Source organism: Ictidomys tridecemlineatus, chromosome 1, assembly GCF_052094955.1.
Source record: "Ictidomys tridecemlineatus isolate mIctTri1 chromosome 1, mIctTri1.hap1, whole genome shotgun sequence".
In the NCBI taxonomy this organism is placed as follows: Eukaryota; Metazoa; Chordata; class Mammalia; order Rodentia; family Sciuridae; genus Ictidomys; species Ictidomys tridecemlineatus.
Window position 1 is genome coordinate 209333631 of NC_135477.1, and position 17518 is coordinate 209351148.

The 17518-nt window shown below is 37.3% G+C and overlaps 1 protein-coding gene across 8 annotated transcripts in view; it reads left to right on the forward strand.

Annotated features, from left to right (window-relative positions):
* Positions 1-17265, forward strand: part of Ccdc125 (coiled-coil domain containing 125) — a 29375-nt gene extending 12110 nt beyond the window's left edge. For 7 of the 8 annotated variants that reach the window (XM_078015558.1, XM_078015549.1, XM_021722467.3 and 4 more), the window contains 10 exons: positions 517-575; positions 2865-2951; positions 4667-4744; positions 5429-5514; positions 6242-6324; positions 8353-8468; positions 9742-9849; positions 10992-11166; positions 14435-14565; positions 15742-17265. In XM_078015558.1, the coding sequence (XP_077871684.1) occupies positions 517-575; positions 2865-2951; positions 4667-4744; positions 5429-5514; positions 6242-6324; positions 8353-8468; positions 9742-9849; positions 10992-11166; positions 14435-14565; positions 15742-16047 (1229 nt within the window). In that variant the 3' untranslated portion in view covers positions 16048-17265. The remainder of the gene's footprint in view (positions 1-516; positions 576-2864; positions 2952-4666; positions 4745-5428; positions 5515-6241; positions 6325-8352; positions 8469-9741; positions 9850-10991; positions 11167-14434; positions 14566-15741) is intronic. The other variant, XM_021722468.3, reaches the window with a different exon arrangement.
* Positions 17266-17518: the final 253 nt, after the last annotated feature.

Here is a 17518-nt window from a genome sequence, read left to right on the forward strand (position 1 = left end):
AGCTGAGGCAGGAGGATACCAAGTTCAAGGTCAGACTTGGCCACTTGACCATTTAGTGAGACCCTGTCTCAAAATTAAAACAAGGGCTGGAGACTCATGTGACTCAGTGATAAAGCACACCTGGGTTCGATCCCGAGTACCAGGAAAAAAATTTTTTTTTAATTTAAAGGATATAGGAGGATGTGCATGGGTTATATGCAAATACTAATTTTACATAAGGGTTTGGGCATCCACAGATTTTGGTATCTTAGGGGGTTCTGAACCAATTCCCTTCAATATTGAGAAACAACTGTAATTTAAGAAATATGGCTCATAAGGAATGTTGCAGCTTGGGTGGGGCTACTCCTCATCCTCAAGACCTGTATTGTACCACTGAGGCTACATACTTTTATCATTATTTGGTTAATCCCAGTCTTCTTCCTTTATGAAAAAAGAAACTGTACTTAATATTTGTAAATAAATGTCCTGTATTTAACTAAAGAAATATTCCAGTTTTGTGTCTTTTTTCTCTAATAGGTTTTAATTCAGAATTGTCAAATGAAGATTTAAGGCAACGTCTTCATGAAACTTTAGGGGTAGGTACTCTGATCTAATATAAAAATTCTCATGTAAATAAAGTCTGCTGATAGATATTCTGTTAGTACAAAAATTGTATGGAAGGCCAATATTGGCTTTCCAGATATTTTTCTTTTTTTGGGGGGGGGGTGCTGGGAATTGAACCCAGGACCTCACCTATACCCAGTAAGCACTCTACCACACACTACCACACAGTTATACCCGCAGGCTTTTTTTTCCTTGAGTGCATACTTTCCATCAGCCTCTTCTGTGTTTATCTCTTTCTCTCTTTTTTTTTTAACTTTTTTAAAATTTAATTTTTAGTTTTAGGTGGACACAATATCTTTATTTTATTTTTATGTGGTGCTGAGAATTGAACCAGTGCCTCACGCATGTGACAAGTCACATCCCCATCCCCCCATCTCTTTTTTATTATTATTTTTTTTTAGTTTTAGGTGGACACAATATCTTTTTTATGTGGTTCTGAGGATCAAACACAAGTGCCTCATGCATCCTAAGCGAGCACTCTACCACTGAGCCACAACCCCAACCCTGTGTGCATCTCAAGGCCACTTATATAAACATGTCTACCAGTTCTCCCTTTGAATTTCTCTAATCTCCTCTTTGAGAAAATAATTGTCACAGGGATGCAGGTATAGCTTGGTAGAAGAATACTTATCTAGCATGTGTGAGGCCTTAGGTTTAATCCCCAGCATCACATAATTATAATAATATAATAATAATAAAAATAATAATTATTATCACTTCCAACTGCTTTCCTTATATGTGAGGTTTGAAATAATCGGTCTTAATTTAACCTCCTTGAAGTCAGAAGTCAAGAGATTCTCTCAGGTGATCTGAGGAATGCCCCAGCTTGGTGGGCACAGGGGTTTATAACAGGGTGCCTGTCCCCTGGGAAACCAGCCCACTTTAGTGTGTGTGTGTGTGTGAGAGAGAGAGACAGAGAGAGAGTGTTAAACTCTTATGAAAGCAGCTGTCTTTAAGTTCTCTAGGTCTGCTGTGATAAAGAACCACAAGCTGATGGCTTTAAACAACAGAAATGAAATGTCTCTCAGTTCTAGAGGTTTGAAGCCTGGATTCAAGGTTTTAGCAGACTCTCTTCTTCCCAAAGTTTCTAGAAGAAAATGCTTCTTTGTCTCTTCCTGGTTTCTGGTGGTGTTGCAGTCCTTGGCCTGTAGCTCCATAAATCCATTCTCTGCCTGACTCTCATATTGCTCTCCACTGTGTGTCTGTGTTCAGAGCTTTCCCTCATTTCATAAGGACACCAGTGATCAGATTGGTTCCCATCCTAATCTAGTATAACCTCATCCTAACTTGATTACATTTGTTAAATGAAACTAACTTTGGCCCAAGCCTTCCTATATACCTTGAGTCTTTATGTAATATTATGTAAACAAATAGAAAGCCTCATTTCAAAGTATATTTTTGTAATAACCAACTGAGTCCCAGCCAATCAGTGCAGCTGAGCTTCAGCAAATTACATGTTGCCTGGGCTGGGGATGTGGCTCAAGCGGTAGCGCGCTCTCCTGGCATGCGTGCGGCCCGGGTTCAATCCTCAGCACCACATACAAACAAAGATGTTGTGTCCGCCAAGTACTGAAAAATAAATATTAAAAAAATTCTCTCTCTCTCTCTTTCTCTCTCTCTCTTTAAAAAAAAAAAAAAATTACATGTTGCCTGCTGACTGTACCCTGCCCAAGTAAGGCAAAGGCTTGAGACATAACCACCAATCAAGACTCTTCTTTACCTCATTTCCATTTTCTGTCTATAAATGTTGCCTGCCCAACTTGAAGAGTAGGTCTCTCAACTTCTTCTGGCCAACTTGTATCTCATTCCTTGATCAATTAAACTGTTAAATTTCATTTGTCTAAAAGTTTTTTTTAAAACATATCTGCTAAGACCGCCTTTCCAGATAAGGTCATAGTCATGGTATTAGGGTTAGAACTTGAACATATCCTTTTCAAGGACACAGTTCAGACCACAACAGCTACTGTAGCTGAATAGATAGCCACCATGTGCTTATTTTATGTGGCCTAAATATTTTTTTCATGTTATTAAGTATGTGGCCAAAGTCAGTAAAAGCAAAAAATTTGGGCTTATTGTTACCAGTGATGCTTGATAGTTGGGTTCTCAGCTTTAGCCTGAATAGTTCATTTACAAAGTCTAGAGGGATTTAGATCCTCGTTTGTAGGTGCTTTGTATTATGGGTAAATGTGAACTAGTCAAATTGACAATTTGGGGGTTATATGTCTTGCCGATAGAAAGACTAATTTTATTTTTGTCCTCAGGAAGTAGAAATTTTAAAAACTGAACTTGAGGCATCTCAAAGACAACTTGAAGGTAAAGAGGAAGCATTGAAAATTCTTCAAAGCATGGTAAGAAGTTAGTTTTAAACTTTTATCAATTACATATTCCAATAATAAGTGATATATTTTTGACATTTAAAACAAGAGCAGGCTGATCCCCAGCACCAAAACCAAACCAACCAAAACAACCCAAACCAAACCAAACAAAAAAACTGAGAAGTACTTAATATAACTGTGTTGCAGTTTTTTTAGGTGTAGATTTTTCCATAGTTTTATAATTTTCACACTAAGAATTTCACTTGTTTTAAGAATGCAATACAATTTATTTGTACTTACTTGGGAGTTGTGCAACCATCACTACAGTCTAATTTAAAAACATTTCAGACATTCAAAAAAGGAATCCTGTATTCACTAGCAGGCATTCCCCATTCCAACTCATAGTCCTAGATGATCAATGATCATCTTACAAATTTGTCTTTTTCTGTTTCATACAAATACAACCATACAATATGATAACTAGATTCACTGGCATTTGGATTCTTCTAGTTAGCATGTTTTTGAAGTAAATGCATGTTTTAGTATGTATCAATACTTTCTTCCTTTGTATTGCCAAATAAAATTCCACTGTGAGGCCAGGTGTGGTTGGCACCTGCCTTAGTATTCCCAGTGACTCAGAAGACTGAGGAAGGAAGATCACAAGTTCAAGGCCAGCCTTACCAACTTAGTGAGACCCTGTTTCAAAATGAAAAATAAAGGGCTGAGGATATGGCTCAGAGGTTAAGCAATCCTCAGTTTGGTTCAATCCCCAATACAACAAACAAACAAAAATATTGTACAGTCATACCACATTTTATTTATACATTTACTGGTTGATGAATATGTGGGTTGTTTCTTCTTTTTAACTATGATGAATAATACTGCTGTGTACAGCTTCTGTGTGTATTCATTCATTCATTCCCACATTTATTGGGAAAGAATCAAATCAAACTCTTCTGACATTTGAGATATCAAATTTTCCACAAAAGTTTGTCAATATGAGCCAGGCACAGTGGCACATGCCTGTAATCCATAGGCATGTGCCACTGCCTCCTGAGGCAGGAGAATCAAGGCCAGCCTGGACAACTTAGTGAGGTCTTAAACAACTTAGCTATCTCCTGTCTCAAAATAAAAAAGAAAAATGGCCACAGATATGACTCAGTAGTATACTATCCCTGGGTTCACACTCCAGAACTGGGGTAGGGTAGGGGGAGACTGTCAGTGTGAAACTCTTAAGTTAAGAGTTAATGAAGTTCACATTCATTGTGTAAAAATATTATACTTCATTGTGCATATCAGAGTGACTGTAATTTAGTTTAGCCTGGTCTGGCAGTGCATGCCTATAACCCAGTTACTTGGAAGGCTGAGGCAGGATGAATGAAAGTTTGAGATCAATCTGGGCAACTTAGTGAGACCCTGTCTCAAAACAAAAAACAAAAAGGGCTGGGATGTAGCTCAGGGATAGAACACTTGCCTAGTCTGTGTGAGGCACTGGGTTCAATCCTCAGCATCACATAAAAATAAATAAATAAAATAAAAACTTAAAAAAAAATAAAGAGGGCTGGGGCTGTAGCTCAGTGGCAGAGTACTTGCCTTGCACATGTAGGAGGCACTGGGTTTGATCCTCAGCACCACATAAAAATAAGCAAATAAAATAAAGACATGCTGTTCATCTACAACTGCAAAAAAAAATTTAAAAATAAGAAAAGAAATTTGATTTATACTCATGCTATTTTTATTTTCTATAGGCAGTATTTGGCAAAGCCACAAGTCATACCCAGGCAATGCTTCAAAAAACAATGGAGCAAAAGAAATCCTTGGAGAAGGTATTTGCATTTTTAGGGTAGACTTATTCAATCCAATAAGATTTAAATAGGATTTTCTTAAACTCACCATACTTTGGATATGCCATTTGTGCATACTCTCCAAGTATGCTTCAATCTCTGATAGTCTTCCCTTTGGGAGCAATCTAAAACAGATTGTCACGTGGGTAAAAAGCTAGTTTCTTTTATTTCTCCATTTATGGTAGTTGGAAGCCTGCCAAATTGATACTTCCTATTTTTCTTCCCTTTTTTATTCCTCTACTTCCTTGTCAGGGTCTGCATCTTTCTGGCAATAATAATAAACGACCACAATAAAAGTCACTAGGGATCATTCTAGATGATCACTTTTCTGTGTCTGTTGCACACCTGATAGGGCCATTTAGGCTGAGATTCCAGGAGTGAATTTTGCTTATAGTGTCTGCATGGGGAAGGGGTAGGCACTGAGAAATCTGTGTGCAGTCCAGCAAATTTTTAACTCAAACAATTTGAAAATTTTTTTATATTAAATGAATTTTAAGTAAGCAAAATTTCTTTGAGTGCTAAAGAGGCATACCAAATGTCTTTTACAAATGTCAGAGACTCTTTTGAATGATCATTTTTTTCTTTTTAAACCATTTCTGCGAAATGATTAAATGAAATGATATATTTGTAGTAATTTTCCATGAAAGTGCTATTTTCTTTCCCTAGGAAATAAATGCCTTGCAGTGGGAAATAGAATTTGATCAGAATAGATTTAAAAATATAGAGGAATCTTGGATCCAAAAATATGAAAGGTTTGTATAATACTTTATTCTTTACAACACTGAGGGCCTCAAAATGCACTGCTGGGCATGGTGGTACACACCTCCCAGTGACTAGGGAGGCTGAGGCAGGAGGATTGCAAGTTTGAGGCCAGCCTCAGCAACTTAGCAAATCCCTAAGCAATTTAGTGAGATCCTGTCTCAAAATAAAATGCAAAATAGGGCTGGGGATGTGGCTTAGTGGTTGAGTGCCCCTGAATTTAATCCCTGGTATCAGAAAAAAAAAGAAAAAAGAAAAAAAGAATCTTTAAAATGCTTTAATTCAAATGTAGTTTAGTCTTTCTTCTTTAAGCTAACTGTAAATATTATAAATTCTTACTGCTTAATGGTTCCTTATTTTTTGTTACTTTTCTGCCTTTCTATTTTTTTTTTAATATATATGACAGGGTATGGTGGCACATGCTTATAATCCTAGGTACTTGAGAGGCTGAGGTAGGAGAATCAAGGCCAGCCTCAGCAACTTAGCAAGACCCTATCTCAAAATTTAAAAATATATTTTAAACTCCTTTTTTCTTCAATACTGGGACTGAACCCAGGGTCTCAGACATGCGAGGCAAGTGCTCTACCACTGAGCTACATCCCCAGCCCTTTAAAGTAGAAAAAATTATATTTAGGTTTTTATGTTCTAATTATAGAAACAAAATTATTCTCATTCAGGAAGTGATAATGTTTTAGTTATTTGAAGGGTGCTTTTTTCCAGACTAAACTGTGAAAATGCAGTTCTCAAAGAGAATCTGAAACTGAAAACAGAAGAAATTAAAATGCTAAAGTCTGAACAAGCAAGTAAGTAAAGTGTGGTCTTCTGATGATTCTTTTAAAATATTATGTTTAAAGATTAGTTTTGCAGGTCTGAGGTTATGGCTCAGTGGCAGAGTACTTGCCTTGCACAGGTGAGGCACTGGGCTCAATCCTTAGCACCACATAAAATGAATAAACAAAATAAAGATATTGTGTCCATCTATAACTCAAAATATTAAAAAAGATTAGTTTTGTGTAGAGTATTATGTAGTAAGAACACATAATAGAAACAAAATGCTAGTATTTTTAAGTAATATGTTTTAAGGATAATCAAAGGAAGAAATGCATCATTGAGGTTTCTTAAATTTAAAATTTTATCAGCTCAAAATCCACCCAACATAAAATTTATCATTTTAAAAGAGAAATTCAGTGGCACTGACAATACTGTGTAGCCAAACCACTTCTATTTCCAAAACATTGGAGCTCTCCAAAGTAAAAGCTTGTACCCATTAGAGCTGGGAATAGAGCTCAGTTGGTAGGGTGCTTACCTTGCATGCACAAGGCCTTAAAAAAAAAAAAAAAACCTTCTACCCATTAAACTGTTTCTCCTTACTCCTTATTTTTATTTAGTTTTAGTGTAAAGTAAAACAGTAGAGCATGATGCTTGAGGAACCCAAGTAGAAAAAAAATATACACACACACACACAAATGTATGCACATATATAAAAATATATATCCATTATATAATGAAAATTAGAAGAGCATTAAAGTGGTACCAACTTTTTACAAATTTTTCAGAGAAGATGTTAATTCTCCCTTAGCAGAAACTAAGTGGTGGCTTGAAGGGGACAAAACAAGCTCTAAATCATCCCCCAGGACTGAGAGGCCTCTCTGTCGTGTGTGACAGAGGTGTATGAACATCTCCAGGTGAGATCTACACACACAGATGGTGTTTCAGGCAGTTGAACCCATAAAGCTGTGGCCTGTGTTAGATTAGGTCAGTATAGAAGCTGCTTTACTCACAACCTCTCCTACTTCCCTGCCCCTACCCTATAGCATGAGGGGGAAAGGTACTATTTTCTGCTCTCCAGCAGATAGCAGGATCCCTCATGTTCTAAATGTGTAGTTTGAGAGCCTCTTATAAAAACTTTTTTTAATATTTATTTTTTAGTTGTACTTGGACACAATACCTTTATTTTATTTATTTTTATGTGGTGCTGAGGATCCAACCCAGGGCCTCACATGTGCTAGGCGAGCGCTCTACCGCTGAGCCACAACCCCAGCCCATGAAAACTTTTAATAGGGAAAAATCTGGTAAAGTGTGGCAGCTGGTACATTCAACATGAATACAATATATGAGATCTCATCATCCATTTCTCCTACTATCTGCAGTTTCTGAATAATTTGCCTTTACATGTTCCCTTTTTTAAAATCCTACAAATTTTCCCAGAGCCAACAAGGAGCAAATTTGGGATTCAAAGTTAAGATGCTTTGGTATTAAAAATAACTTTTTTGGGCTGGGGATGTGGCTCAAGCGGTAGCGCGCTTGCCTGGCATGCGTGCGGCCCGGGTTCGATCCTCAGCACCACATACAAACAAAGATGTTGTATCCGCCGAGAACTATAAAATAAATATTAAAAATTCTCTCTCTCTCTCTCTCTCCTCTCACTCTCTCTTTAAAAAAATAAAATAAAATAACTTTTTTTTTTCTGGGTGTGGTGGTGCATTCCTGTAATCCCAGCAATTTGGGAGACTGAGGCAGGAGGATGGCAAGTTCAAAGTCAGTCTCAGCCACTTAGCAAGGCCCTAAGTAACTTAGTGAGACCCTGTCTCAACATAAAATATATGGGTTAAGCACCCCTGAGTTTAATCCCTGGTCCAAAAAAATTTTTTCTAGTATTGTATGTTATTTCACATGATACTTGCTATTCAATCAGTAGGTTTTTTGGACGGAGCCCAAAATCCATCAGTTGTATATATGTAGCTCAGAAGAAATGACTATATCTAATCTGGTGTAGCCAGATTAGATGAGGCTAGATTCATAACTAACATTCTCCTGTATGGCTTTCCTAGTTTTGAATAAACAATACTTGGAGGCCCTCGCCATACTTGATATCAAACAGCAGAAGATGGCTCAGGAAAACATGTGCCGGGATAAAAATGACTTTACAGAGGTGTCAGGTCTTGAGGTAGGTATGTATGTAAGGAAGGTGGGAAGGAGATTTTCTATTTTCCTCTTTCTTGGTACCTGTTCAAAGATGGCACTGTACTTAGCAATTTGAGACTAAAGGTGAGAGAGGCCCAAGGATTTGCAGAGGTCAGTTTTTCACACCTTGCTGCTACCATGACCTTCAGGCATGACATTCTTGGACATTAGGGGTGTGCTGGCTGCTTCTCACCTCATTTATTTCTTATTTTTACAACTGCAGCAGAAGCTGTGTTAAGTAGTGTCTCACTCCTGGGCAAGGGCTTACAATGTGAGAACTTTCACACCTTATTTTATCTTATCTTTATAGTTGTCTCTGAGGGCTACAAAGTGGGTATTATCAGTCTAAAACTTAGACAAGTTCATTTACTTTCCCAAGGTGATGAGATAGCCTGTGGTTGAGCAAGGATCAGAATGAAGATCTGCTAATGGTTCTAGTGTGGGTGTTTGGCTAGTGAGGTTCAAAGGTCCTGAGTTCATATATATATATTTTTTTAAAGTGGGGATTGAACCTGGGAGCACATTACCACTGAGCCACATTAACCAGCCCTTTTTATTTTTTGAGACAAGGTCTAAGTTTCTGAGGGTGGCTTTGAACTTGGATCCTCCTGCTGGGATTACAGATGTGCACCACCACGCCCAGCTTCATGTAACATTTCTGAGTATGCAGTCTCCTCAGAGGGAACTGGCAGTTAGAATGAAGGTGCATGAAAAATATAATTGTATAAGATTACCCACAGATGGGCTGGGATTGTGCTCAGTGGTAGAGCGCTTGCCTAGCATGTCTGAGGCACTGGGTTCAATCCTCAGCACTGCATATAAATAAATAAAATGAAGGTCCATTAACAACTAAAAAATTTTTTTAAAAAATTACCCACAGGCTATGTCTAAAGTGTACATAAAAAATAAATGAATTTCTTGGTTTAGAACTGGATCCTGTCCTCAAAATAGCTCATTATGTATATTCAAATATTCCAAATTCCAAAAAAAATCCATAATTCTGAAAAATTTCTGGTCCCAAGCATTTCAGATATGGTATACTAAACCTGTTTAGCAGAAAGGAAAATAAAATCAACTGAGAAAAAATTCAGGAAATCTTCTGTTACAATCTTGAATAGGCTCCTGTTTTTTCTCCCTTTGATTCTGGATCAGATGCTTGAATAGTAGTATGTGTGGGTATGTGGGGGTGCCCTGCATTGTGTGCAGCTAAAACAGTGTGACACTTAGTAACATGGGTAATGCTTTTGGGTTTTAAGCTTGCAATCCTTGGAGCCTGCCTTTGTCATGGTCCTGGAAGGAGCCCCTGTTCTTGTGCCAGAATGGCAGCATCCACTCATAAACTGGTTCTTCAGCTCAAAAACGAGGTATTGCATTATCACAATAGCAGAAGCTTTGATTCTTTTTCTATTAATACAATAAATGGAGGTATATGCAGTAATTCCTCTTACTAGCCTTTGGCTGTGGAACTTATAGTTAGCTTTATATGACAGCATTAATTTATAAATGAGATTTTGTTTACTTGATTCCAATATAAATAGTACTTGGTATGATATTTGAAGTCATGTAGTCATTTGCCTAAGGCAATAGTTAATGTTTCCTAAATTTGTATTTTTCTCAATTATATATGGTCTTAAAATTACTATAAAATAGAAGGAAAAGTTGTATTTATGCTTAATATCTCTAGGAATTAGTAACAGTAACACTGATTAATAGGGAGATAAACGTGAAGATTACTTGAAAAGCAACCAGGTATAGACTTTGTGCAGGCCAGACTTAGGGGTGCACCTTAGCTCCAGTTATTTGCAGTGTGGGCAGGATATCTCAGTTTCCTCTATTTTAAACAGAGGGTAGTAACTACCTTAGAGGGTTGTAGTGAGAAGAGGAAATGGATATATTATGTTTAGCACAGTGCCATGAGTGTGCCACTTAATGATAGTTATTATAATTGGGCTTTTATTATAAATCTTGTACATGACCCATAATTTTTAAAATGTTTTACTATTTTTTTAAGGAATGGAATTCAGATCCTTTAGGCAAGCTAACAGCTAAACATTAACAATTCACTAAGAAAAGTATACATTTACATGTATCACAGTTGTGATAAGCTCTGGGAGGTATTCCAGAGGTGTTCAGTGGTGTTTGCTGTGGCTCAATGCCAAATTAAAATGCAGCCTTTGACATCTTGCCTTCTAATTCTAGTTGGGTCCTTCCTCCTGGGATGTGGGGAGTACACTCATAGAGCTTGTCTAGGGTAGAAAATTCCAAGAACTGGATTAGCAAATAGTTGAAAGGCGCCAAGGGGGAAACTACTGATAATCCAGATCATAGTAGGCTCTAGAATCAGCAAGTGGTAATTTTAGTTTAAGCAGGTAAACTAAATCAATACCAGCAATAGATCAGTATCAGACAGGGAGACTGCATATGTTAATTTGATTCAACATTCAGTACAGGCAAAAACTATTTTGGTTTTGCCTCTGACACTTCCTGAACTTTCTTTCAAAACCAGTTGGAACTTTTGCAGAAGAGTAAAGAAGAAGCTTACACAATGGCAGATGCATTCAGAATTGCATTTGAGCAACAATTAATGAGAAAAAATGACCAGGCACTAAGATTGACACAAATGGATAAAATGTGTAAAAAAGCAACGAAACAGATAAATTGGAAGCACCTTAAAGAGGATGGTAACTATGAATTATAATGACCATAAATAATGAGGTATAAATTCAGTTGTTTTGGGTTATAATCAAAGTTGATGAAACACAGTTAATCCAGAGTAGATGAATAGAATTGAAATTTCACATGTAGTTGTTTGTGATTTATTTAAAAATTGAGTTGGATAAGGTGTTGCACCCCTATACTCCCAGATGCTCTGGAGGCTCAGGCATGAGCATCACAAGTTTGAGGCCAGCCTTAGCAACTTAGCAAGTCCCTGGGATGAAGGTCAATGGTAGAGTGCCCCCATATCATAAAAATAAAAAATTCAATAGTAGATATCAATTTCGCTTGAAATATTTTTCCATCAGTATACATAAGTAATACCATATAAGTCAACTATTGTGAATTGTAGCTTCACTAGTTAAACTTTACCCCTTCTTCTCTTGATGAAAAGGTAAGTGGCTTGTAAGGATAATGAGAAGATAAGTAGTTAGAACTACGAAAGACAGAAAAGCAAATCATAAAAGCTATATCTTTAGAGTGTTCATCAGGTAGAAGTTAGGGCTACAGGGAAAATAGAATATCCCACAACTCTCATTTCCTAAAAAGGCAGTCACATTGTCCTGAAATTAGATTCCAAAAGTGTCACTGACATGAGGCTTTCAGCGTCCACTGAGCAAATATAAAAGCTAAATCCTCAACAATTATTTATTTTTGGTACTGGGGATTGATCCTGAGTTGCTTTACCACTGAGCTTTATTCTCCTTTTTATATTTTTTATTTAGACACAGGGTCTTGCCGAGGCCAGCCTTGAACTTTCAATGGTCCTGCTGCAGCCTCTTGAGTTGCTGGGATTTTAGGCATGTGCCTCCGCACCTAGCTACAATAATTTATAATAAATACAAAATTAATATCTATGTCTATTTTCTATAATAATTCCTTTATAAAAGTTGAAGGTCTACCTCAATGTTTAACTCAGGGTAGGTGATTTTGCTAGGGGAAAAAAGCTGACATGGTCCTTCCGTGTATTTAGACTTCTAGCTAGGCATCAACAGAAAACAAAGAATTTTAGTTCCACCATGGACAATTGTTGAGAGTGATATTCCTCAGACACCTTTCTTCTCAGCTAGGCCCTTGATAAGGGCATGATTTTCAAAGTGTAGACAGCTATGGTGTTCTGGGTTAAGTGAAGTCAGATTCCTTTGGAAATCGGATGTTAATTACTTGTTTATTCTGTTGGAAAAGGAATATTGAGGGAGAGAGAAGAAAAGGAGAAAGCAGGACCAAAGGAATCTTAGGAAAGCCTGTTAGTCTGTCACCTGCAACAATGGACCCAGCTCTGCGGGGAGGTTGGGCCATTAGGATGTTGCTTCATAGACAAAATTGGGATTTTCTTAAGAGGTGGAGTCATATTCATTCAGCACTTGAATATGTGCTTATTTTATATTCCAGAATTCTGCTTAATGTAAGAAGTAGGAAAAATCAAAATGTTTCACATACCACTCACTACAGCAGTTGACACCAAAAGTGTTGGGGATGTCCCCACACACTAAACAATTGGTTCTCCCTTGGACATCACCCAACAGGTCCTGCAGTATAACTCAACCCTGACTGTATCTACTAACTTCAGATTACACAGTGTAAAGGCTCAAGTCTCATGAGTTTGCCCCCATTCAGAGGCCAGTCAATAAAAGTAGGTTATTAACTAGTATTTCTCAGTGAATTGGATTCCTTATGACCACCTCTGTGGGTTCAATTAGTTTGCTAGGATGGCTCATAGAACTCTAAGAAACACATTTAGTGGTTAATTATAAAGGATATTACAGGCGCTAGGGTTGTGGCTCAGTGGTAGAGCGCTTGCCTAGCATGCATAGGTTCAATCTTCAACACCACATAAATATAAATTAAAGACATTGTGCCAACCTAAAACTAAAAATTAAATATTTAAAAAAAAGGAGGGGGCTGGGGATGTGGCTCAAGCGGTAGCGCGCTCGCCTGGCATGCATGCGGCCCGGGTTCAATCCTCAGCACCACATACAAACAAAGATGTTGTGTCCGCCGAAAACTAAAAAAAACAAAAAATATATTAAAATTCTCTCTCTCTCTCTTTAAAAAAAAAAAAAAAGGAGGGCTGGGATGTAGCTCAATGGCAAAGTGTCTGCCTTGCATTCGCAAAGCCCTGGGTTCGACCCCCAGTTCCAAAAAAGACCAAAAAAAAAGAACTCCACCAAAAAAAAAATAAGATTTTTTTAAAAAGGATATTACAAAAATACAGATGAACAGTCAGAAGGAAGAGATGCATAGGGCATGTGGGGAGGGGCACAGAATGTCTGTACCCTTCTGGGACATGCTACCCATCAGGAGCCTGCACACATATTCAGCTATCCACAAGTTTCTCAAACCCAGTCTTTTGGGAGTTTTATGGAGGCTCCATTATCAGTCGCTGGACATTGATAATCAATTCAATCTTTAATCCTTCTCCCATCCATGTGGCTCCTTCAGCCATTTTTTTTCCTTTTACTTTTATTTTTGGGGGGGTGGGTACCAGGGATTGAACTCAGGGGCACTCAACCACTAAGCCACATCCCCAGCCCAATTCCTGTATTTTATTAGAGACAGAGTCTCACTGAGTTATTGTCATTTTTAAGTGGCATCAAAATAAAAATAAAGGTATTGTGTCCATCTACAACTAAAAATATTAAAAAAACAATCATTTATGGCATAGGAACCTCAGAAGTAGGTAATATTATTTTCATTTTAGAGGTGAAGAATATGAAGCTCAGAAAACTCATCCAAAACTTACCATTAGTAAGTTGGCTAAACAAGGATTTGAGCTCAGGTCTTTTTGGCTCCAGCGTTAGCATGATTCAGAGGCCTCTGTGGTCTGCAGACATTTTTGTTGGGTCTGTATTGTTTTTTCAAATCATGTAGTTAGTGGCTGATACTTAACATTGAGAGATTTGCCATTCAATCTGTGATTCTGGCTACTCTGACATGGATTGCATTCTCTCACAGCCAAAAGCTGGTGCTAAAGAGCAACTATGCTATAAAAAGGCAGGCAGGCCCTGGGTTTTTCAGTGGTGGCCCTGTCACCTTCAGATGCCCTCCTGGCTCTCAAGTCCATGCTCCTACCACTACATTATCTTTTTCAGGAGATTCACATGTCCCAGTGGCCTCTTGAAGAGGACAATGTGTGGACTGATTTAGAAATTAGTGTTGGTTCACAGTTATCTCCTTACTGGAAATACTTCAATGAACACATTTTTGTCTCAGCTGTGTTTTCATGTTCTTTAGGAGATTCATCACAAAGGAGTAAGAAGACCTTAGGGCAGAAACTGTTGGGTATGTTGCCTTCAGAAAACAGTTCTAAGAGAAATGAAAACCAGGATGATCCTCAAGCAGTTTTTAGGATGCTAATAGATCTGGTTAGTAACCTTTGCTTTCTTTTTATTAGAGGTTGTGGTTAAGCCAGTCTCTTCTGCCTCTTACTAATTCAGCACTTCATCTCTCTATACTTTTTCTTTTATGCTCTTTTCCTATTTTAGGATAGCATTCTCCAAATTCATGTGACCATCTCCTTAACTCTTGCTCTTTCCATTTCTCTTACTCATGTTTAAAGCTCCACCTCTGAAACTCCCTCCTTCAGCCAGCTCAGTCGCCTGCATTTACATGTAAATGTCAGATAAGGCACAAATATCACTTAAGGTTCAAGGCACTTCCAAAACCCTGAAATTATTGTTATCCCCATTGCAGATAAGATGTTGAGTGACTGAGGTGTTTTTAAACATACTTTAAGGACTTTTAATACTCATTTGCATATAAATCTATAAAAAAATTTATGAATAACAATATTCTTTTAGAAATAAATGTTGATATATTGTGTACACACACACACACACACACACATTTCTCCTGCATCTAGATGACTTATAAAATTTTCAATAGAAGTAATACTATTTTGGCTGGTCACGGTGGCACACACCTATAATTCCAATGGCTAGAGAGGCTGAGGCAGGAGGATTGCGATTTCAAAGCCAGCCTCAGCAACAGTGAGGCTCTAAGCAACTCAGCAAGACCCTGTCTCTAAATAAAATACAAAACAGGACTGGGGATGGGCTGGGGATGTGGCTCAAGCGGTAGCGCGCTCGCCTGGCATGCGTGCGGCCCGGGTTCGATCCTCAGCACCACATACCAACAAAGATGTTGTGTCCACCGAGAACTAAAAAAAAATAATAAAGATTAAAAATTCTCTCTCTCTCTCTCTCTCTCTCTCTCTCTCTCTCTCTCCCCCCTCTCACTCTCTCTTAATTAAAAAAAAAAAAAAATAGGACTGGGGATGTAGCTTACTGGTTGAATGCCCCTGAGTTCAATCCCCAGTACAAAAAAAAAAAAAAAAACCAAAAAACTAATACTGTCTTCTGTTTTCCTTTTTGAAAACAATCCTCAAATGTAGCATAATACTTAGGCATCAGGTGACAACTTATACAGATTGACTGGACAGATTTAGAGTTTAATATTTTGATAAAATATGGACACTCCTTTTTCTGATTATATTTTGACTTATTGACTAACCATTATATTTTTAATTTCTCTGCATGCAGTTAAATGATAAAGAAGAAGCACTGGCTCATCAAAGAAAAGTTAGTTACATGCTTGCTCGGGCACTGGAAGAAAAAGACACTACCTCAAAAGAGAATAAAAACAAAAATCTGATGAAAGAGAATTTTCTACTCAAAAACCTCTGGCCTAAAACATCAGAATTCTCTCTTTTACATGATCCTGTACATTCAAGTGTCCAAATTATTAATTCTGTGGGCTGCATTTGTTCAATTCAGCAACCTCAACTAGATCCAAATAACACAAGAACTCTTAAGAGAGCCCATTCTTTACCATCAGGTATTCCTTGAAGATGAACCCGTTGGAATTAGAACTGAGAGATTTCCAAATCAAGAGACTTGGAGGCTGGGGATGTAGTTCAGTGGTAGAGTACTTGCCTGCCATGTTCATGACCTTGGGTTCAATCCCTAACACCACAAAAAAAGGCTCTGAAAGAGAATTGTATACATGTTTCTACATTTTGAGCAATAAATTGTGTTTTCAATGTTAAGAGGTAGCTTAATCAAACTTTTTCTATATTTTCTATAAGAAATTTACTACTATTCTATGTTGATGTTTTATTTATAAAGTTACATTATTAAATTTTATGAAGTTTTCAGTGTTTACCAATGTCTTGTAAACAAATTATTTTGGAGAAAACCAAAAATTACTTATTTATACTTATATAGAAAGTAGTTATTAGTACAATACTTATCAATAGTATTTAAGTAGTTTGATTATAGGGGATCTAAGATTGGCTAAATCAACAACTTAATAATGTACGTTATGATGGTAGGACTCTGGCAGAAGTCATTGCTATTTTCAAAGCTTCTTTGTCAGAGTGGTAACATTTTTTTTTCCTTTTTTATTTTTTAGTTGTAGATGGACATAATACCTTTATTTTATTTATTTATTTTTATGTGGTGCTGAGGATTGAACCCAGTGCCTCACTCATGCTAGGCAAGTGCTCTACCACTGAGCTACAACCCCAAAACCAGAGTGGTAACATTTTTTAAACAACCCTATACAGATCTGTCACCAAATCTACAAGATGCTTAATAGCTGTCCCTCTCAAGACATCCTGTGAGGTAGAGTTGATGGTTCAGGAAAGAATCTGAAGAATCTGAAGCTGCTTCAGGTGACACATCTAATCAGGGCCTGAGCAAAGATGAATTCTAAGGTTTAGGCTTTTAGCTGTCATGTGATTTTACATAAATCATGACCTGGATGTCAGTTTATTGAGATCACTGAAAAATGGCATACACAGGGCAATTTTCTAGTCATAGGTATTTTATTAATAGTGAGGTGTCACATACCACATTTTAGTCACTGATAGACTGCATATGCCACAGGAGTTCTGTAAGTTGATATTGGCCTAATAATACTTAGAGTTGTATAAGTTTGTATAAGCATTCTATGATGTTTGCAACAGATGGAACTTCCTGAGTATTTCCCAGAACATATCCCTCTCAAGTGATACATGACTACTACATTAGGAAACTGTGAGAATAAAAAAGAATACTTTTGCATTCCGTTGTCATGTATTTAAAAAATAAAAGCAATTTTTTAAAAAAGAGAATACTTTTTTTTTAATTTTAATTTTTTAGTTGTTGATAGTCCTTTATTTATTTTACGTGGTGCTGAGAATCAAACCCAGTGCCTCACACATGCCAGGCAAGTGGGCTACAGCTGAGCCACAGCCCCAGCCCAAGAGAATACTTTTTTTTTTTTTTTAAATATTTATTTATTTATTTGTTATTGGCGGACACAACATCTTTGTTG